At 44.2% G+C, this 21973-nt stretch overlaps 1 protein-coding gene and 1 long non-coding RNA gene across 4 annotated transcripts in view; both read left to right on the top strand.

Annotated features, from left to right (window-relative positions):
* Positions 1-21973, top strand: part of LOC307188788 — a 111563-nt gene that overhangs the window by 30926 nt on the left and 58664 nt on the right. The window lies entirely within an intron of this gene.
* On the top strand, positions 13564-21814 carry SPATA31F3 (SPATA31 subfamily F member 3; the record flags this gene model as incomplete). The annotated part of the gene is made up of 5 exons (XM_079927747.1): positions 13564-13657; positions 14130-14262; positions 15185-15587; positions 16751-16828; positions 18209-21814. 5 exons carry the CDS (start codon positions 13564-13566, stop codon positions 18725-18727), a joined length of 1227 nt encoding a protein of 408 aa, XP_079783873.1. The 3' UTR covers positions 18728-21814.

Raw genomic sequence — 21973 nt, 5'->3', positions numbered from 1 at the left:
GCTGCGCGCGGGCTTTCTCTAGTTGTGGTGAGCGGGGGCTACTCTTCGTTACAGTGCGCGGGCTTCTCATTGCGGTGGCTTCTCTTTGTTGTGGAGCACGGGCTCTAGGTGTGCGGCTTCAGAAGTTGTGGCACGTGGGCTTTAGAGTGCAGCCTCAGTAGTTGTGGTGCATGGGCTTAGTTGCTCCGTGACATGTGGGATCTTCCCGGACCAGGGCTCAAACCCATGTCGTCTACATTAGCAGGCAGATTCTTAACCACTGCACCACCAGGGAAGTCCCTGATTTGATACATAATAGTTTGTACTTCTTAACCTGCTATCCCTATCTTGCCCCTCCCCACTTCCCTCTCCCCACTGGTAACCACTAGTTTGCTCTCTATATTGTGAGTCTCTTTCGTTTTTGTTATATTCACTGGTTTGTTTTATTTTTTAGATTCCACATATAAGTGATACCATACAGTATTTGCCTTTCTCTGTCTGACTTATTTCACTTAGCATAAGTATCCTCTAAGTCCATCCATGTTGCAAATGGCAAAATTTCATTCTTTTTTATGGCTGAGTAGTATTCCATTGTATATATATATACCACATCTTTATCTAGTCATCTGTTGACTGACACGTTGCTTCCATATCTTGGCAGTTTGAACACTTGGGTGCATGTTAGTTCATCTTCATTTTTGAAGGACATTTTAGCTGGCTATAACATTGTGGAATTTTAACACTTTAAAGATGTTGTTACACTGTCTTCTGGCATATATATATATATATATATATATATATATATATATATATATATGTATTTTTTTTTGTGGTACTTGGGCCTCTCACTGTTGTGGCCTCTCCCGTTGCAGAGCACAGGCTGCGGACGCGCAGGCTCAGTGGCCATGGCTCACGGGCCTAGCTGCTCTGCGGCATGTGGGTTCTTCCCAGACCGGGGCACGAACCCATGTCCCCTGCATCAGTAGGCGGACTCTCAACCACTGCGCCAGCAGGGAAGCCCCCTATATGGTTTTTGATGAGAAATTCAGTCATTCAAACTGTAACGTAGTATTTTTCTTTTTTTTTTTTAGTTAATTTTTATTGGAGTATAGCTGTTTTGCAATGTTGTGTTAGCTTCTGTTGCACAGCAAAATGAATCAGCCATACATGTACATATATCCCCTCCCTTTTGGATTTCCCTCCCATTTAAGACACCACAGTGCCTTAAGTAGAGTTCCCTGTGCTATACAGTATGTTCCCCTCAGTTGTCTACTTTATGCATAGTATCAGTAGTGTATATGTGTCAGTCCCAATCTCCAAATTCCTCCCACCCCACCCCTTTCCCCCTTGATATCCATACATTTGTCTCTACGTCTTGTCTCTATTTCTGCATTGCAAATAAGGTCATCTGTACCATTTTTCTAGATTCCACGTATACATGTTACTATATGATATCTGTTTTTCTGACTTACTTCACTCTGTATGACTCTGTAGGTCCATCCACGTCTCTACAAATGACCCAATTTTGTTCCTTTTTATGGCTCAGTAATATTCCATTGTATATATGTGCCACATCTTCTTTATCCATTCATCTGTTGATGGACATTTAGGTTGCTTCCATGACCTGGCTATTGTAAATGGTGCTGCAATGAACACTGGGGTGCATGTGTCTTTTTGAATTATGGTTTTCTCAGGGTATATACCCAGTAGTGGGATTGCTGGGTCATATGGTAGTTCTACTTTTAGTTTTTTAAGGAAGCTCCATACTGTTTTCCATAGTGGCTGTATCAGTTTACATTCCCACCAACAGTGTAAGAGGGTTCCCTTTTCTCCACACCCTCTCCAGCATTTATTGTTTCTAGATTTCTTGGTGATGGCCATTCTGACCAGGGTGAGGTGATATCTCATTGTAGTTTTGATTTGCATTTCTCTAATAATTAGTGATGTTGAGCATCCTTTCATGTTTGTTGGCCATCTATATGTCTCCTTTGGAGAAATGTCTATTTAGGTCTTCCACCCATTTTTGGATTGGGTTGTTTGTTTTTTTGATATTGAGCTGCATGAGCTGCTTGTATATTTTGGAGATTAATCCTTTGTCAGTTGCTTCATTTGCAAATACTTTCTTCCATTCTGAGGGTTGTCTTTTTGTCTTTTTTATGGTTTCCTTTGCTGTGCAAAAGGTTTTATGTTTCATTAGGTCCCATTTGTTTATTTTTGTTTTAATTTTCATTATTCTAGGAGGTGGGTCAGAAAAGATCTTGCTGCGATTTATGTCAGAGTGTTCTGTCTATGTTTTCCTCTTAAGAGTTTTATAGTGTTTGGTCTTAAATTTAGGTCTTTAATCCATTTTAAGTTTATTTTTGTGTCTGGTGTTAGGGAGTGTTCTAATTTCATTCTTTTACCTATAGGTGTCCAGTTTTCCCAGCACCACTTATTGAAGAGGCTGTCTTTTCTCCATTGTATATTCTTTCCTCCTTTATCAAAACTAAGGTGACCATATGTGTGTGGGTTTATCTCTGGGCTTTCTATCCTGTTCCATTGGTCTATATTTCTGTTTTTGTGCCAGTACCATACTGTTTTGATTACTGTAGCTTTGTAGTATAGTCTGAAGTCAGGGAGCCTGATTCCTCTAGCTCTGTTTTTCTTTCTCAAGATCGCTTTGGCTATTTGGGTTCTTTTGTGTTTCCATATAAATTGTAAAAATTTCTGATCTAGTTCTGTGAAAAATGCCATTGGTAATTTGATAGGAATTGCATTGAATCTGTAGATTGCTTTGGGTAGTATAGTCATTTTCACAGTATTGATTCTTCCAATCCAAGAACATGGTATGTCTCTCCATCTGTTTGTGTCATCTTTGATTTCTTTCATTAGTATCTTATAGTTTTCTGTGTACAAGTCTTTTGCCTCCTTAGGTAGGTTTATTCCTAGGTATTTTATCTTTTTTTGTTGCAGTGGTAAATGGGATTGTTTCCTTAATTTCACTTTCTAATCTTTCGTTGTTAGTGTATAGGAATGCAAGAGATTTCTCTGTATTAATTTTGTATCCTGCAACTTTACTTAATTCATTGATTAGTTCTAGTAGTTTTCTGGTGGCATCTTCAGGATTTTTTTTTTTAATTTATTTTTTGGCTGCATTGGGTCTTCATTTCTGTGCGCACGTTTTCTCTAGTTGCTGCGAGCGGGGGCTACTCTTTTTTTTTTTTCTTTAAAAAGATGTTGGGGGTAGGAGTTTATTAATTAATTTATTTATATTTGCTGTGTTGGGTCGTCGTTTCTGTGCGAGGGCTTTCTCTAGTTGTGGCAAGCGGGGGCCACTCTTCATCGCAGTGCGTGGGCCTCTCACTATCGCGGCCTCTCTTTTTTGCGGAGCACAGGCTCCAGACGCACAGGCTGAGTAGTTGTGGCTCATGGGCCTAGTTGCTCCGCGGCATGTGGGATCCTCCCAGACCATGGCTCGAACCCGTGGCCCCCACATTAGCAGGCAGATTCTCAACCACTGTGCCACCAGGGAAGCCCGGGGGCTACTCTTCATTGCGGTGAGCAGGCTTCTCATTGTGGTGGCTTCTCTTGTTGCGGAGCATAGGCTCTAGGTGCTCAGGCTTCAGTAGTTGCAGCATGTGGGCCCTAGAGCACACAGGCTTCAGTAGTTGTGGCATGCAGGCTTCAGTAGTTGTGGCACACGGGCTTTGCTGCTCCGTGGCATGTGGGATCTTGCCGGACCAGGGATCGAACCCATGTCCCCTGCATTGGCAGGTGGGTTCTTAACCACTGTGCAGCCAATGAAGTCCCTTTAGGATTTTCTTTGTATAGTATCATGTCATCTGCAAACAGTGACAGTTTTACTTCTTTTTTTCCAATTTATATTCCTTTTATTTCATTTTCTTCTCTGATTGCCATGGCTAGGACTTCCAAAACTATGTTGCATAATAGTGGCGAGAGTGGACACCCTTGTCTTGTTCCTCATCTTAGAGGAAATACTTTCAGTTTTTCACCATTGAGAATAATGTTTCCTGTGGGTTTGTCATATATGGCCTTTATTATGTTGAGGTAGGTTTCCCTCTATGCCCACTTTCTGGAGAGTTTTTATCGTAAACGGTGTTGAATTTTGTCAAAAGCTTTTTCTGCATCTATTGAGATGATCATATGGTTTTTATTCTTCAGTTTGTTAATATGGTGTATCACACTGATTGATTTGCATATACTGAAGAATACTTGCATCCCTGGGATAAATCCCACTTGATCATAGTGCATGATTCTTTTAATGTATTGTTGGATTCTGTTTGCTAGTATTTTGTTGAGGATTTTTGTGTCTATGTTCATCAGTGGTATTGGCCTGTCATTTTCTTTCTTTGTGATATCTTTGTCTGGTTTTGGTATTGGGGTGATGGTGGCCTCCTAGAATCAGTTTGGGAGTATTCAATCCTCTGTGATTTTTTGGAAGAGTTTGAGAAGGATAGGTGTTAGCTCCTCCCTAATCTTTGATACAATTCACCTGTGAAGACATCTGGTCCTGGATTTTTGTTTTTTGGAAGATTTTTAATCACAGTTTCAATTTCATTACTTGTGATTTGTCTGTTCATATTTTCTATTTCTTCCTGGTTCAGTCTTGGAAGGTTGTACTTTTCTAAGAATTTGTCCATTTCTTCCAGGTTGTCCATTTTATTGGCATATTGGCTTGTAGTACTCTCTTATGATCCTTTGTATTTCTGTGATGTCAGTTGTAACTTCTCCTTTTTTATTTCCAATTTTATTGATTTGAGTCCTCTGTGTAATGTAGTATTTTTCTCTTGTTTTTTTCAAGATTTCTTTATGTTTGGTTTTAAGAAACTTGATTATGATGTGTCTGGGCATGGTTTTCTTTTAATTTGCCCTGTTCGGAGCTCACTGAACATTTTGAATTTGTAAATTTATGACTTTTATTAAGTTTGAGCAATTTTCAAGTCATTTTTCTGAAATTATTATGAAATCCTTACAATTCTAGAACTCATAAGGATATATTAGCTAAAATTATATTTCCAGATCTTTAACCTTAAGAGCTTAATCATTAAACAAATGATTAAGTTAATTAAAAGACCATCTTTGGATACCTGAACTATTTCTAAGAAACAGATGCAAAAATACTGCTCACTAAATATAATTTTTTTTTTTTTTTTTTTTTTTTGCGGTACGCGGGCCTCTCACTGTTGTGGCCTCTCCCGTTGCGGAGCACAGGCTCCGGACACGCAGGCTCAGCGGCCATGGCTTGCGGGCCCAGCCGCTCCGTGGCATGTGGGATCTTCCCGGACCGGGGCACGAACCCATGTCCCCCGCATCAGCAGGCGGACTCTCAACCACTGCGCCACCAGGGAAGCCCACTAAATATAATTTTGATTTACTCTCATTTCTTGGAATGGCAGTATATTAACAAATATGTAAAAATATGCAAATTCACTGGATGATTATTTGCTACCTCAGTTTTCTTAAGATGATATGTAGTAGATGCCCATGGAAATACTAGCTAAATCACTCTTGTTTTTCTGTCTTCTAGTTTTCTCCTATGTCTGGAGAAAAGAAAAGCTTGTTACTTTAGTTAAAGATGATCATTAATATAATTGGTTGACTATTCTAGGCATTTTCCTCTGTTTCTTCAGTAACTAGAACAATGCCTTTAACATAGACCAAAGCACCCAATTAAAATCTGTTGAATCCACCATGCAGTGAAGATAAACGCCTAAGATTGAGCCTAAAATATCTTTACAAGAAGTACCCGTTTCGCAATTTAAAAACATTTGTTTTCTGGGGTATGGGTGGGGTATGGTATTAGCTCCATAAGTGAGAAGAGAAAGGAAAAACTTACAGAAAGACAAAATTCCAATAAAGAAATTAATAGGTCTGGGAGGATAAGAAAATAAGACACCAAACGAAAAAAAAAAATCCAAAAAGAGGACTAAATTGGGTGAAAGGAAGGACAAATGAAAAGACATAGAATGTGATGGGTAAAACATAGCAGTTTGAAACACTAGCCTTTTACCAATGAATGTTTTATTATTAGAAAAAGAACTTCCAAGCTCGATAGGATGATCAGTTATCAACTACTTAAAATACTAATGATGTGTAGGAGTTTCACATTTGGGCTTTGGACAGAGGTTCAGCTCAACAGCTTCTCACTCCCTTTCCTCTCTTTCTTCTCCTTCTCACCTCTACTCCTTCCTCTCTCTTTCCTTCCCATTCCCTCAGGACTGCATGTGCACACACCCACAAAGATCAAAAAGTCTGTAGAGAAATGCACCCACGCAGAATTTATACCTAGAAACACGTATGGTCAGATTCAGGAGACCCATCTACACAGTTCATGTCCACATGATGCAGAAAAACACACCCACAAGGAGATATCCACTACCTCAGTTTTCACACAAAGACAAAAAGAAATCTAAACCTCACTTCATTGAGATGGAATATATACAAAATAAAATGTACCCATAGTAAAATAAATATTTCAGGAACCCTTCTGTTATTTCCACATATCATTACACAGAGGCACCAGCCGCTTTATCCATGCTGACTCCTGCATGTGGATCACCCTCTTCCAATTCCACGTATTAAAATCCTCTGTCTGCTTCAAGCACCGGTTTAAATGCCATTTTCTACAACATGGAGCTTTCCCAGATCACTTCAGCCAAAAATAACCTCTCTCCTCTTTAGAGGAGATTTATATAGTAGTTTACTGTACCAGGCACATTCTGAGATATTTTGAGTGTTTCTGTATAACTTACTGTTACTTCCTACTTTTAAGTTATCGGAATTCACTTATGGATAACATTTATTACTCTCCCCCCCACCCAAATGCTTTATTCAATAAATAGCCTTTGATAGATACTACTCTGTACTAATGGGAGAAAACTGAGGCACACAGAGGAAGGTAGCTCAGACTGAGAAATAGTGGTGCTGCTCTCCTCTGCGGGAGGCCGGGGATTGTGGTCTTTGCAGCAGCCTCGTGTTTAGAATTGCCCTCCCTGCCTCTGCAACTGGTCAGGAGAGTGGAGACTAACTAGGAGGAACGGAAAGGAGGGAGAACTAGGAGTCAGTGTTCCTCAGCTGTGCAAGTAGAAAGACTACATGTTGTCAAGGTTCTCTGAGCCAGTTGGTTTCCTGAAGAAACCAACTGTATTTAAACTGAATTACCAACTGAAATTAAACTGAAAGGAGGCTGAGTCATAAAATCATCATGCTAATTTATGAATTTATATTGAGAAATATAATCCCGAGGGACCTGGAATACTCCTACATGCTAGTCAGGTCATTCTCTTCGTATAGGTCCATTTACACTGTAAGTTACATTCTAGTCAGAAGGCACTTGATGAGCCTGTAATCAAGCCAGGCGTGTGAATGGGACAGTCTCAGATGCTAATGTCACTGGGCTGTTGCCCCTGGGGGACATACCTGATGAGAAGTAGGTATAACCTGGACGACATTGGACACCTTTGGACCCAGCCTTGCTCTTTCGCTCCTGTTTTAGAGGCCTTTTATTACTGTGGCCCTTCTTTTCAAAAACAACTGGACATGTGAGTAGTCTGCAGTTTCAAACATCTTTTTTTTTTTTTTTTTTGCGGTACGCGGGCCTCTCCCGTTGTGGAGCACAGGCTCCAGACGCGCAGGCCCAAGCATCCATGGCTCACGGGCCCAGCCGCTCCACGGCATATGGGATCCTCCCGGACTGGGGCACAAACCCACGTCCCCTGCGTTAGCAGGCAGACTCTTAACCACTGCACCACCAGGGAAGCCCTCAAACATCTTATAATCATATGTTATGTCCATTTCCTCTCAACTTGATTGAATTGAAGGTTGCAAGGCTTAGTGGAGTTTAGAAACAAACTTTTTATCCATCACTAAGTTGCTACGTGACCTCAGGCTAGTGTTACTTTACTTACAGGTGATTCAGTTTCCTCCTATATAACAAGGGATAACAGTACCTGGGTCTGGTTGAGGGTAAGGACTGAATGAGGTGATGTGTGTAAAGGGCCTGCCACATAGTACTTTTTCTCAGTCAGGGTCAATTCTCCTTTCTTCCATGTGTTCCTGAATTCTTAACTTCCATTTACAGATCACTGTCTAAGTTAGGTCATTGCCAGAGATGGCCAAACTTACCTATTATAGGAGAATTTTTTTTTTTTATAACATCATCCGCAGATAGTTGCTTCAAATTTCATCCAGCAATCCCACTTCTGGTTATATATCTGAAGGAAGTGATATCACTATCTCCAAGAGATATCTGTACACGCATGCTCATTGCAGCATTATTTATAATAGCTAAGACATGGAAACAACCTAAGCGTCCATTGACAGATGAATGGATAAAGAAGATGATATCATGGAATATTTTTCAGCCGTAAAAAAGAAGGAAATCCTACCATTTGCAACAACACGGATGGACCTTGACAGCATTATGCTAAGTGAAGTAAGTCAGATAGAGAAAGACAAATATTATGTGATCTCACTTATATATGGAATCTAAAAAAAACACCAAACTCATTCAAACAGAGAACAGATTGGTGGTTGCCAGTGTCAGGGAGTGGGGATGGGAGAAATGGATGAAGGTGATCAAAAGGGACAAAATGCCAGTTATAAGATTAATAAGTTCTGGGGGTCTAATGCATAGCCTGGTGACTGTAGTTAATATATTTGAAAGTTGCTGAAAGAGTAGATCTTAAAAGTTCTTATTATAAGAAAAAAATTATAACTCTAAGGTGATGGATGTTAACTAAACTTATTGTGGTAACCATTTCACAATCCCTACATACATCAAATTATTATGTTGTTCCCCTTAAACTAATACAATGTTATGTGCCAATTATATCTCAGTAAAACTTGGGTGGGAGGAAGAATTGTTGCTCTTTGGAGGCCATTTGCTCCCCAATACACACCCCAAAGCCCAGTGCTTTATTGCTTGAGGATTATTTTTGACACTTATTTAATACATAGATTGAAAGACTGTGCCCCTAGAGATTCTGATTCATTAAGTCTGGGGTGAGGCCAGGAAATGTATATTTTCACAAGCTTCCCAGTGATTGTGATGTAAGGCCAGGATTGAGAGCCACTGGAACAGATGGCCTTTTAAAGTTCCTGAAACGGAGTCCTCGGGACTCATTGGGTGGGCAAGTGCTGCCCTCTAGTGCCTCTAGCTGCTTGCTACACTTCTGTGTAGCGTAGTAACCTGCTGTGAAGCGCTGGTGGTCTTGCAGATACTACTCTGGGGTGTGTCCAACTCTTCCTGTCCAACTCTTGGGCATTAATAAAAATGCTAGCATATAAAAAATGTTGCTTCTGAATGGAAGCAGCTATGCCTCTGTCCCCATCACCTGAGACATCTAAGGTATTCACTAGTGTTTTCTGAGAATGAGACACAGCAAAACTCCTAAGTAAGGCTTGTGTGGAGGGACAAAATCACATCAGTGTCCTGTCAGGATTTTTCTTTATCGGGCAGTGATATGACCCATGGTGCATATGAATCAGTAATCATGAACAGTTTCCTGAAGAAATTCTACTATTACAGTAATTGTGGCACTGTAGCATTATCATGCAAGCGGGGTCCAGCTTTAGCAAGTTTTCTAGAAACAGACGAATCTGAATCCTTTACAGTTGTGTAGCCCTCCAGAGTCCACAGAGGCCTTTGATGTACTTCATCTCCCTTGTTTGCCGTTCACGATAAACCATGAGGCAGGAAGGGCAAAGCTGAAGGTCCATGCCCACATCATTAAAAGCAACAGTGGCCATCATCAAAAAATCTACAAACAGTAGATGCTGGAGAGGGTGTGGAGAAAAGGGAACCCTCTTGACTGTTGGTGGGAATGTAAATTGATACAGCCACTATGGAGGGCAGTATGGAGGTTCCTTAAAAAACTAAAAATAGAACTACCATACGGCCCAGCAATCCCACTACTGGCCCAGCAATCCCACTACTGGGCATATACCCTGAGAAAACCATAATTCAAAAAGAGTCATGTACCACAATGTTCACTGCAGCACTATTTACAATAGCCAGGACATGGAAGCAACCTAAAGTGTCCATCGACAGATGAATGGATAAAGAAGATGTGGCACATATATACAATGGAATATTACTCATCCATAAAAAGAAACTAAATTGAGTTATCTGTAGTGAGGTGGATGGACCTAGAGACTATCATACAGAGTGAAGGAAGTCAGAAAGAGAAAAACAAATACCGTATGCTAACACATATATATGGAATCTAAAAACAAAAAAAAACTGGTTCTGAAGAACCTAGGGGCAGGACAGGAATAAAGATGCAGACATAGAGAATGGACTTGAGGACACGGGGAGAGGGAAGGGTAAGCTGGGACGAAGTGAGAGAGCGGCATGGACATATATATACACTACCAAATGTAAAGTAGCTAGTGGGAAGCAGCCGCACAGGGAGATCAGCTCGGTGCTTTGTGTCCACCTACAGGAGAGGGATAAGGAGGGTGGGAGGGAGATGCAAGAGGGAGGGGATATGGGGATATATGTATACGTATAGCTGATTCACTTTGTTATACAGCAGAAACTAACACACCATTGTAAAGCACTTATACTCCAATAAAGACGTTAAAAAAAAAAAAAAAGACAGTGTGTGGACTTCCCTGGTGGTGTAGTGGTTAAGAATCCGCCTGCCAATGCAGGGGACACAGGTTCGATCCCTGGTCCGGGAAGATCCCACATGCCACGGAGCAACTAAGCCCGTGTGCAACAGCTACTGAGACTGTGCTCTAGAGCCCACGAGCCACAACTACTGAGCCCGCATGCCACAACTACTGAAGCCCGCGCGTCTAGAGCCCGTGCTCTGCAACAAGAGAAGCCACCGCAGTGAGGGGCCTGCTCACTGCAACGAAGACCCAACGCAGCCAAAAATAAATAGATTAAATAAATAAATTAAAGAAAAAGGAAATGATCCATTAAAAAAAGAAAAACGATAGTGTGTTCATTACATGAATGTGCCCTTGTTTAGGAAGACGCTGATCCCACTGTCCTATCCACACAAGCACCCTCTGTCAGTGGGTACCAAATCAATAAATAAACCAGTACTAAAAGTCTACTCTGCAGAAAGGCATAAGATTGTCATTTGACTCTACCTCGGCTCTGAGACAGAGGAGCAAGGGTGGGTAAGTTGCTATAGAGCAGTTTGCAGCATATGGTTTTAACAGTTTAGTGGGATGACAGTGGCTGTGGATTATCTGTTAAGTAAATAGTATACTCGTTGGAGCTGGTGCCAGTGTTGCCAAATTTGGTGATTTTGTCTGGGGCCAAGAGGTCAGGCTAATGGGAGACTAAGCAGTGTTGCAACAGTAGCTGCAGGAAGCAGGAGCTGGTTGTGTAGGAGATATGGTGTCCTATGCACCTCCTCTTCATCGCATTGGTAACCCTGGGGTTCTGGGGATGGCCGAACGAGCAACATCTGACACTGGACCTATAAGACTGAATGAAGTTTATTAATTACCTACATTCATAGTCCAGGGAAGGAGGACCCCAAGTACCACGCAGTGCCATACTGGGTCAGATTAACGGGAGACTGAGAACCTTTGCAGCAGCATAGAGGCCGGCAGCAGCTGCAGGAAGCCGGAGCTTGGTTTGGTAGGAATAACACCAGTAATAAAAGATTCAAGCCACTTTGTACGTATCTTGATCTACTGCTAAAAAGCTGATGCAAGATGCTTTTTCACTGATTATTGTTAACCTGTCATTCAGCGCTCTTTAGTTGGAAAAGTCTTCTCATTCCTGTATTATGGAATTTACAAGTTCAGGAAAGATGTTGAAATGGCTCAAATTCATCCCGTCTTCATGGTGAGACTCTTCTTAAATTATCTTAAATGTAAGGATCTATTTTGTATTAATTTTGTTCTGTAAAAAAGGACATTTAGGAAAAACATTCACTAATCCATTATTTTGCCAAATTATTTTCAGAATATTCTTCCTTATAGGTAGCAAAAAAACCCCTCATGCTAACAATTGGGTTTTCTTGGCCTTTTGTTTTTTAAATTGTGGTAAAATATACTCAGTATAAACTTTACTATTTTAACCACTTTTAAGAGTACTTGTCCCTGACATTAAGGACATTCACAGTGCTGTGCAACCATCACCACCATCCATTTTCAGAACCTTTTCATCATTCCATACAGAAGCTTTGTACCCATTAAATAACTCCCTACACCTCTCTTTCCCAGCTCCTAGTAAGGCTGGTTCTTGATTCAACTCTTAATAAGGTGGGTTCTTGATTGTGAATTAATCTTGTCTTTGAAACTAGGTTTTTAAGTGTCTTGAGAGCAGGCAGGTAACGTAACTCAAATGTTTTTGTACCTTTGACACTGTCCAGCTTAGGAAATGAGACTGGGAGGACTCCTTCTTTAACTCTTCAGTAAGTTATTTAAAAGTACAGAAGCTATGTCCTTTCCTTGTCACATTAATCACTGTTCTTTTCCTGAACTTCTTGATACTGACTACCTATTGCCTGTGGCATCAAAACCTTCACTGTCCAAGACTTAACAAGACAATGTGTGCACTGTCCTCTTGTGTGTTTTCTAGTTATCTTCCCAGTACAGGTGCTATAGTTCATGGAGTTCCTTTGTAGTAGGAGGAAGAGAGACAGTAGCCATTGTCTCTGTTTTAGGGCATGCAGTGTACATAAAGACTCAGTTATCTGGGGATAGATGCCAGACTATTATCTGAAAGAAGAAGGCTGAGCCAACAGGATAAAGAGAATAGAGCATGAAAGAGTATTTGCTTCCTGTGACTTGGCACCTTTAGGCTCAGGCTCTGCACTGTGTCACATGAGTTTCTCCTAGACAAATAAAGGTCTGTGATGCTATGCATGACGGGAAACAGGAGGGCTTTTTGATGCAGTCTACTGGTCTGGTTCTGTGCTCTGTGAGGCAGAGACGATAGGTCTAGAATTTGGAGGCATTAGGTTCTAAGACCCTGAAAGCCTAGGAAGCCTAGAAAGGGGGATGGCTAGTGAGGTTTAGATTATGTTGAGGCCTACCTTTATTCTGTGGGATGTTGCATATCCTCTTTACACTTATGGTTCCATCATCATTATCCCATTAATTATTTGGCAAGTGAGAAAGAATCACCAAGATTTAAGATTGGGACCTAACAGGAGCTGCTGCTGGTAGGGAAACACTATGACCACAACTGAACCAATTAAGCCTTGATCAAGGTTTTATCCCCTCACTGTCTCTTGTTACCCTTAACCCCTTACCCCTGTTTTTTTTTTTTAATGGAATAAATTTCCTCACTGGATCCCAGAACAGCTTCATATTTGGGTGATTCCTCTGGTTGGTGGACATTTAGGGCCTTGGATGGCTAAGGTCCTTCGGCTACTGTACCACCGTTCCTCCCTTTCTCTTGTCTTATCCTGATCTCTCCACAGAACTTCTTCAGGGAATGGGGGTGGAGGTATGGAGTATGAAGAGCCTAAAAATGAATCAGAAATAAGAGAAAGGAAATGATGGTGTGAAAAAGGTAGAGTAGGAAAAAGAAAGGTAGGAGAATGTGTAAAATTGGAACACAGAAAAAGCTTGGGAAATATTTGCAGGTTTTGTCTCAGTTTAGACATGAAAAGAAGAGAGCACCCCAGCTTCACACTGTCTTTTGCCTTTAAGCATCACCGGAGAGTCAAACAAAGGGCTAAAGATAAAACATCAAGAGGTAACGTTACAGTCTCTGCTCTGACTTCTCTCCACTGTGGGTGAGGCTCCCATGAGCCCTGTCCCTCAATGACCCCTGGTGCCAGGCACCAGGTGCTCTAACCACTGAAGGCCCAATTTCCCCAAGTTGACAGATTCTCCCAGAAGACTTTTTTGGGTGGGAAATCAGAGCCTGGGAATGTTCCAGAATTCTCCACCTTACCCCTGGGAGTGAAGAGGAAGTAGGGGAGTGAGGAAGTAAGGACTCTGTCCTTAACTGTGTCATTTACTGGTTTTATGACCCAGTGGACGTCACTTCAGCTCTCAGTCTTGTTATCCATAAAATGGGCATGATGATGCTGTCTCACTCACAGTGTGGTTGTGAAGGTCAAAGGAGATTAGGTCCAGGAGAGCACATCATACCTGGTTAAGTTGTAGTCAGATGTGCCTCAGAGCACTGGCTGTTGGGGTTTGCCGTCTCCTGTCATACAAAGGTCTCCAGCTTCCTGTAGGATGGTCCCTGAATCCTCTCCCGTTCCATGTAACGCTGTCTCCTGGTTTCTCAGCTAGGAAACTTTCCCGGGAAGAAGCTGAGAAGCCGTGGGAGCTGCTGTCTGTCATGAGAAGGTGATCTCTTGCTCTTTGCAGTCTCCCAACTCCCAGCCTGGCCTGTGATCATTTCTCCGCTTGGCCTGTGGCAGGGTTGGGGAGGAGCATAATGGCTGGGACGTAGCCAGACACAGTGGAGCCTGGACACTGGTTGGGGGTTCCCAGAGGAGAGGGTGGGATCAGACGCCTCAGGAGACAGGAGTCCTGCAGTTCTGGTCTGGACTAGGCTCACAAAGGTCCTGGAATTCAGGATTTGACTAGTGCAGGATTTAAAACTACATGGGTTTTCACTCAACCACAAGACAGGTTAGGAGGATAGATAATTAATTAAGTGCATAAATCAGTCATCATTTTCATATTCTCTTTACAGCTAGACCCTTTCAAGGGCAGACCCCTGGACCCTGCTGACATACCTCCTCTGGTTTTGTCTTCAGGGAGGCCAGTTCCTGGGACAGCCCTCAGGCAGGAGCTTGTCATATTGTCCCCCTCTTAAGATCTCTAGAGAATAGGGATTGTCTTCCAAGAGATGTTGTGTATGCCCTGTAATCCCCAGAATGCAGAGTTCCCACAAGGACCTCCGTAGCCCCAAACGAGGCTGACTCCAGGTTCTATCTGGTGATGTTCCTGGTGCTGCGCCATCAGCTAACCATTGGCTCCCCCATCTGCCTGGTTGCCTTCTCCTAGTTCAGCTACTCAGCACAGGCCAGCAGAGAACTCACCCACCTCCCAGGCTCTCAAGGCCCTGCGTTCCTTTCAGTTGTCTGAGACTTTGCCCAGGTTAGCTAGCCCTAACCTGCTGAATGTTTCTAGAGCATAGCCGTGGCAAAAACAACCTGGGGGTAGAACACAGAGCTTACAGGCTAATCTCCAGGCCACACCCTTGAAAAGAGGCAGATGTCATTCCATCAGTAACAAACGGTTGCCATGTTTCCCTTCCCAGCCAGGGTTGGCTTCCTCAGGAGGGGAGTGTGCGGCAGCTGCTGTGTGCAGATCCCTGCTGCCAAACCTGCAACGCTGTGGCTCTGGAGATTCAGCAGTTGCTATCGGGTGAGAACACCCTGACCACCACTACTTCTTTGGGGACATCGCAGGGCTTCTCTTGCCTAGAGGTTTTGTCCACGTCTAGTCTCTCTTTTGAGCAGAGTCAGGATTCCCTGCACTCCAAAGAGCTTTCGCTTCCATCAGCAACCCGCATAGTGTCACAACTAACAAGTCAGAAATCCTTAACCCAGTTAGTTGCCAGGTCAGCCACTAAGTCAACCACCAAGTCTGCCAGTGCAGTCAGCATCCACGAATACTGGGCGGACGACCAGCAGCTAAGGCAGGAATGTCAAGGGCCAGAGGTACCCTGGGATGTGGGAGCTCTGTCTTCTTCAAGCCTTGAAGAGCCTAGGATTCCTGTGAACCAGCAAGACAAGAAGAAGAGCAACTCTGAATGTGTTCCAGAGAAATAAGGCCAGCAGCCCTTGAATATCTGATTCCCTTTCTTTCCCTGAACCCAAAGCTCACAAACCTAAAATACCCCATGACCTTTCATTCCCTTCATCTCATGTTCCTGTGTCCCCAAATCCCTGATGTATCTTTAAGTATGTGTATATAAATGCATGCATTTCTACACCTGAGGGCTCCCAAGATCTGTGGAAGGTTCCTGTGGCAACTTATGTCACACGGCCCCCAAATTTTCCAAGCCTGGGGGAGAACACTACCATTTCTTTCATCATGAATGCTACCTCTAAGGCCTCTGTTGAAAAGATAGGCGTTTATCTCCCTGACCTGGGGTTCATGGGAGGTAAGCAAGTCCACCCAAACTTTCTGTTTTTCAAGGATACGCTATGGATCCAGTGCAGATGTCACTGCAAACAAATCCCAAACTCTGTGACTCTGGCTCTACCCTCTATCATCTTTTAGTTTATAAGTGTCTCTGTCCATTGCTTGGGGGTCATGCTGAGGCCTCAGTGTCCTGTCTGCAGCAGAACACAGCTGCCTTTCTATGGTTCCTCTTTTATGCACATTGAGTCCCTGGTCCACCCCTAGACATCTTGCCACAAAAGTGGAGCCTGGTTTCTTTTTCTTCAATGATTTGTTAATGTCCAAACTGTCTAAAATTTCCTCTTACCTCAGTTAGACCCACCTTCTTCCCACATACCTGAATTTGGGCTTCTTCATCTTTCTATCGACAAGCCTATGTCAATGTCCCATTTCTGACTCTGGCCAAGTGTGAAGCCTTGCAGTGGCACCTTCACTTCAAAGGCAGCTCCAGCTTCTGTGGGGCTTGCCAGCTGTTGCCCAGAGATCTCTGTAGATGCATAGAACCATACAGCATAAGCCCTGAGACATGCTGAAGCCTGTCTCCTGAGACTTAGGGGCCTACCTGTTTGGGGAAGCCCATTTCAGTCCTCAAGAGCAAGGTAGTATTTTCCTGGAGCATGCCCTGAGCTGGTGGAGTTCCACCTTCAGAAGTGGTTGATTTGGCTGTTTGATTTACTATTGCTGGGGTCTGCCCCAGAAGATCCAGCAGTCCATCCAGTTGCTTCTATCCCCTGCTGACCAGCAGCCCCTGCCCCAGTGCAGCACACTGACCAGGGTGAGTGTCCCCTAGCCTGCAGACCCAGAGGCCAGAGGGGATAGTGGCCTCTTCTGATCTATTGTGGCCAGTAGTGCCAGCCCACAGTTGCTTCCCAGGCCATGGTGATGTTGTAGAGCCATATTGGCTAAAAATATGAGAGGATCTGCTAGGGGGTTGTCCCTGCCCACATCTGCAGCGGTTGGGACTCAAATCACTGGGTCTGCAGAATTCCAGGGGCCCTGGCAGCAACTCGGCTCCCTTGTACCCCGGAAAGTAAGCCCTTAAGACATAGAGGCAGCCATCAGTCCCTACATGGACTAGGAAGTGACACCCTGAATACTGACAGGCCTTAACCGGCAGCAGTAAGCCTCACCAGACGCTGTTACTGATCACCTTGATTAGCACCTACCCAGGTGCCCTCCCAGGGAGGCTTTGAGAAACTGGAGACAAGTTTTGGCCTTCCTGTCAGAACTGTGGGCCCTTTGTACTGTGGCACTCTCCAAGGCCATGGCTCTGGCAATCACTAGCCAATCTCCAATCACAAAGATGGTGCCTGGGCCTGTTGGGGGCCCAACAGAGTCTCTGGCTCAATCTCATGTAAGCAGCAGTGTATAAATCCTGTGCAGTGCAGCAGAACCAAAAGCAAGCTAGTTCCAGAGCAGTCCTAATGGTTCTTCCCATGGGCCTCCAGGATCTCACAGCCCAGTGGGGACATAACGGAGGCCCAGGTGCTTGTGTTCAGCTGGAGGCCAGTGTGAACAACCCCTGCCTGGAAGATCCCTGAGCCCCAGGCCTCTGCAAAGGTGAGAATAACTCCCTGCACCAGCAGGGAGAACAGAGGACCCAGGGAAACTCAAAGCATCAGAGAATCACAGAGAAGGGGGTGCAGCGCCGAGGCTCTCTCCAACCAGGGAGAACATCTACCCTGCCAAGGTTCCAGTAGGGACACTTCTAAGTAGAACCCCCAGAGCCCCTGACTTCCCAAATGTATCTGCAGGATCTTTCTCAGGTAAAATTTTAGTTTGGCCAGGATGGTTGTGTTGAGTGAGTAGGGACTAGCAAGGATCTGTCTGGGTCTTTAGAGCCACCATCTCCATCCTGTCAGCTTAGTGCCCCCTGTCAGTACCTTCACCAGCTTCTCCCTTTACCTTGAGTTCCTAGAGCATCCTCCAGGATTCCTTGGGACAAAAGGACCAGATAAGAATAGTCTGTAAGGCTGTTAGGGCAAGTTGAATGACCTCACCCAAACAAGGATTCCTGAGGATGTCAGATCTGGAGTGTTCAGGGCTTAAAGGGCCAGATCTTACAGGACCAACTTGCTGGCCCACATTTTGCAAGTCCAGCATTTAAAGGAGCCACATTTTTCAGATCCAAGCTTTGCAGGGCCACACTTTGTAGGGCCAAGAGCAGGGTCTGGTAAAGACAGCCCATACTCACAAGAGCCCTACCCTTACAGAAGCTGCAGAAGCTGGACTGGGAAATAAGATGAAGCATTTTACACACTGGATTAACCCCAAGGTGAAAGGTCAAGGGCACAAGGAATCCATTCTCCTCTCTAAGGATGAGAAGGTGGCCAAAACCAAGACAGAAAATGTTGAGAAGAGACCACCTCCCACCAAATGCCCTGTGAAGGGAGCTCAGTCAGAGAAGGAGGAGGAAGACGTGGCCTTCTTTGTTGTCCTCCAGTGCCTAGACAGTGAGTTCCAGCGACACTCCCTTCAGTCCAGCCAATCCTGGTTCCTGCGCCTTTCCTGCAACAGCTCCAAGCACTGTCCTCAGCTGACTTGTGCCACTCAGCCAGAAAATCCATCCCATGTCTCAACTCTCACCTCAGCAGAAGGCACCTGTCTATACAAGGAGAATACCCAGTCCAGGAAAAAGGAGTTCATAGGTTCCCAAACTTCTGCATCCTCCTGAAGAAGGCTGTCGTCATCATTTCCATTAATATGCAGGTGAGGCAGGGCCCTCTCCAAATATACTGTGTACCTCTAAGCAAAGAACCACCTGTTTGTGCCTCTTTGTTTTTAATGTGATATGTGACGGAGAGAGTAGAGGAGGTAGATTGTACTTCCCATATGGTATGGGAGCTTAAACCCATTTTACAAATGGGCCAGCGTTCCACACAACTCTTTCAGCTCCACCCTGGATTGTGGATAAAGGGACTTGAGCAGAGAAGGAAGACCCTCATCTAAGATGCATTGGAGGTAAAGATCAGGCTTGACTTCTGTCATGGCTTCCCGTGTTGTCTTTGGGCCCCAGAGGAGCAAAGTGTGCATGATGTAGTACAAGAAGTAGTAGCCAAGAATCCAGTGCACTTTTGGCCCACAGGCACAATTCATTGGTAACTTATATATTCCCACAATCCGGAGGGAAGGTTTTTAGAGGAGTGTTAACAGTGCTTCATTCTTGAAGAGGTGCTTTGTGTTTATCAAAGGCACGTAGCTAATAGGATCGATGTCAGAAGCAATTGATAGAATCTCCCCTCTCTGCACCCTGTTGTTATTGATTAGATTTTAAGGGGTAACCCATCTGGGAGCTTGCTGTAGCCCTGTTACCTGTTTGACCCCCCACTGCCTTTCAGCTGCATGGAATAAATGCCTCCTAGAATGAAAATCAGTTGATGATAATGTCTCCAAAGTGTCACAATAAAAATGACTTCGAGAGGCATCTTGCATTCAACAGTTAAAATGTTTGAGTACTTACTGTGTGCCAGGAACTATGCCAGACACAGCAGTCACCTAGACACAGGCCTTGCCTCCATGCAGATCATTATCTTATGGGGTAGACAGTCTCACATGCCCAAATTGTCTAATCAAGAGTGTATATACTCGGATGTCCAGTATTTGTTTCAAAAGTGAACTGATTCCCCAGACCACCACCACCACCCAATCACACATACCAAACCTGCTCCCACATCAGTTAATGGCACCTTTCTCTTGCCAGTTGTTCAGACCAGAAATATTGGTGTCAGCCATGACTTTTGCTTCTAACAATCTGCTTCTGGTCTATTAGTAAATCCTGTTGTCTCTACCTTCAAAATTCAGAAAATGACCTTGTCTTACCTCCTCTGCTGCTACTAATACTACAATAGTTTCACAATCTCCTGCTTCTTCCTGAGACCATATCTCCAACAGTCTGTTCTCAACACAGAAGCCTTATAGTGTTCAGGGAGCGTCCTGGCTGGAGAGAGAGAGAAAGAGATGGAGGGATGGATGTATAATTGTGGGACCAGATAAGGTTACTAAAGGAATGAGTATCAGTGAAGGAGAGATCTAAGGACTTGGCTCTGGGACATTCCAACGTTAAGAAATTGGGAAGAAAAAGAGGAACAAGTAAGCAGAGGAGACTGAAAAGCAGGAGCCAGGGAGGAAGGAGGAAATCCAGGAAAGTGTGGCATACTGGCATATTGCAAGGAGAAAATGATCAATTGCATGAAAAGTTGTGAATTGGCCAAGTAAGATGAGGGTGTGGAGTTGACCACTAGATTTAGCAGCACAGAGATCACTCATGGCCTTGAGAAGAACAGACTCGCGTGTGATGGAGGTGAAGTGGAGTGGATTCAAGAGAGAATGAGAGGAGAGCAATTGGTGATAGCAAGTGTGGTGATAGCAAGTGTAATCAATTCCTTCAAAGGAGGTTTATTTTACAGAGGTGCAGAAAAATGGGGCTAGAGCTGTAGGAGGAAGTGGAACCCAGAGAGGGTTTTTTTTTTTTTTTTTTCTTTTAAAAGATGAGAGACATAAGATGTTGGATGTTGACAGAAATGATGCAGTCGAGGAGGGGTAAACTGATGATGCAGGGAGAACTGCTGGAGCCATGTAGTGGTGTAGAGGTGAGGGGATGGGAGTGAACGTCCAAGTTCATGAGATGGCCTTGGAAAAAGCACAGACACTTTGCTGGTGGTTAGTAGAAAGAAGGAAGCATTAATGAGGTAAGACTTTGTGTATTAGGAGAAGAAGGGTTTCGCTCACATGTAACAGAATTTGGGCAAAGACTCAAAAGGGTAAGTGAGGATCTGGGAAGGTACCATGGCTGTGGGGTGGAAGGAGTAGTATGGAGAACCAAAGCTGGAGGCAGAAGTAGAGGTAGATTCTGGAAGTTACCATGGCAAGTTTCTATTAGGGCCTAGGAGTTGGTGGCCAACTGAGGGCCCGTGTGGGTATAAAAGGGTGGTTGAATGTGCCCTTGGAACACTGGATCAGCAAGAGAGATCACAGAGAAACTCTAGATGCACAGAACATGAGGAAGAGGATGGGACTAGGGACACAGAAAGGGGGCAGGTGTGGCATCCTGGTGTTCAGACACCAGGCATGTTTGGGGGTGGGAGGAGAGAACTGGGACTCAGAAAGACAAAGAGGCTGCCCTGAGTGTTTGGGAGGGAACTCTGTTTTGGACACCTCATTCCTCTCAGAAGGTGGCACCTCTCCTCTGCATTCCCACCATCTGACCTACCACGGAGGAGAGAGTAAGGGCAGGAAGTGCTGTGGCTTCCTCATGGTGTGGTATGGGGGACTGTGAGATGCCCTTGCCTCACTGTTTCCTAAGGAAATCCAGGATGGCTCAACATACCATCAAACCAGGAGGCAGGGGCAGGAATCTCTTCCTCTGATAGGACTCAACACTTAGCAAAGTGTATCCACTGCTAGCAGGATGCAGAAAAGCCAGATGGGAAGAAGCATGAATGTGTCCCTCCTCTGAATGGTGATTCTTTTTTTTTTTTTTTTTTTAACAATTTCTGTTTATTTATTTATTTTGGCTGCGTTGGGTCTTCGTTGCTGCATACGGGCTTTCTCTAGTTGCGTCGAGTGGGGCCTACTCTTCGTTGCAGTGCACAGGCTTCTCGTTGCGCTGGCTTCTCTTGTTGCAGAGCACGGGCTCTAGGCACGTAAGCTCAGTAGTTGTGGCGCGTGGGCTTAGTTGCTCCATGTCATGTGGGATCTTCCTGGATCAGGGCTTGAACCTGTGTCCCCTGCATTGGCGGGCGGATTCTTAACTACTACGCCACCAGGGAAGTCCCTGAATGGTGATTCTGTGCCTAAGGGTTGGGGGCCCAGCCCCTATTGTGGCCCCCAGGGTGAGGGACACAGGGCCCAGGCCGACTGAACCACACTCTTCGGTGTTTTCCTAAAACATCCCCAAAGATCATAGGAAGTCTTGTGACAG

This window comes from Stenella coeruleoalba, assembly GCF_951394435.1.
Source record: "Stenella coeruleoalba genome assembly, chromosome: 7".
In the NCBI taxonomy this organism is placed as follows: domain Eukaryota; kingdom Metazoa; phylum Chordata; class Mammalia; order Artiodactyla; family Delphinidae; genus Stenella; species Stenella coeruleoalba.
The sequence above is the reverse complement of the archived record's forward strand: the minus strand, read 5'-3'. Positions and strand labels throughout refer to the sequence as shown.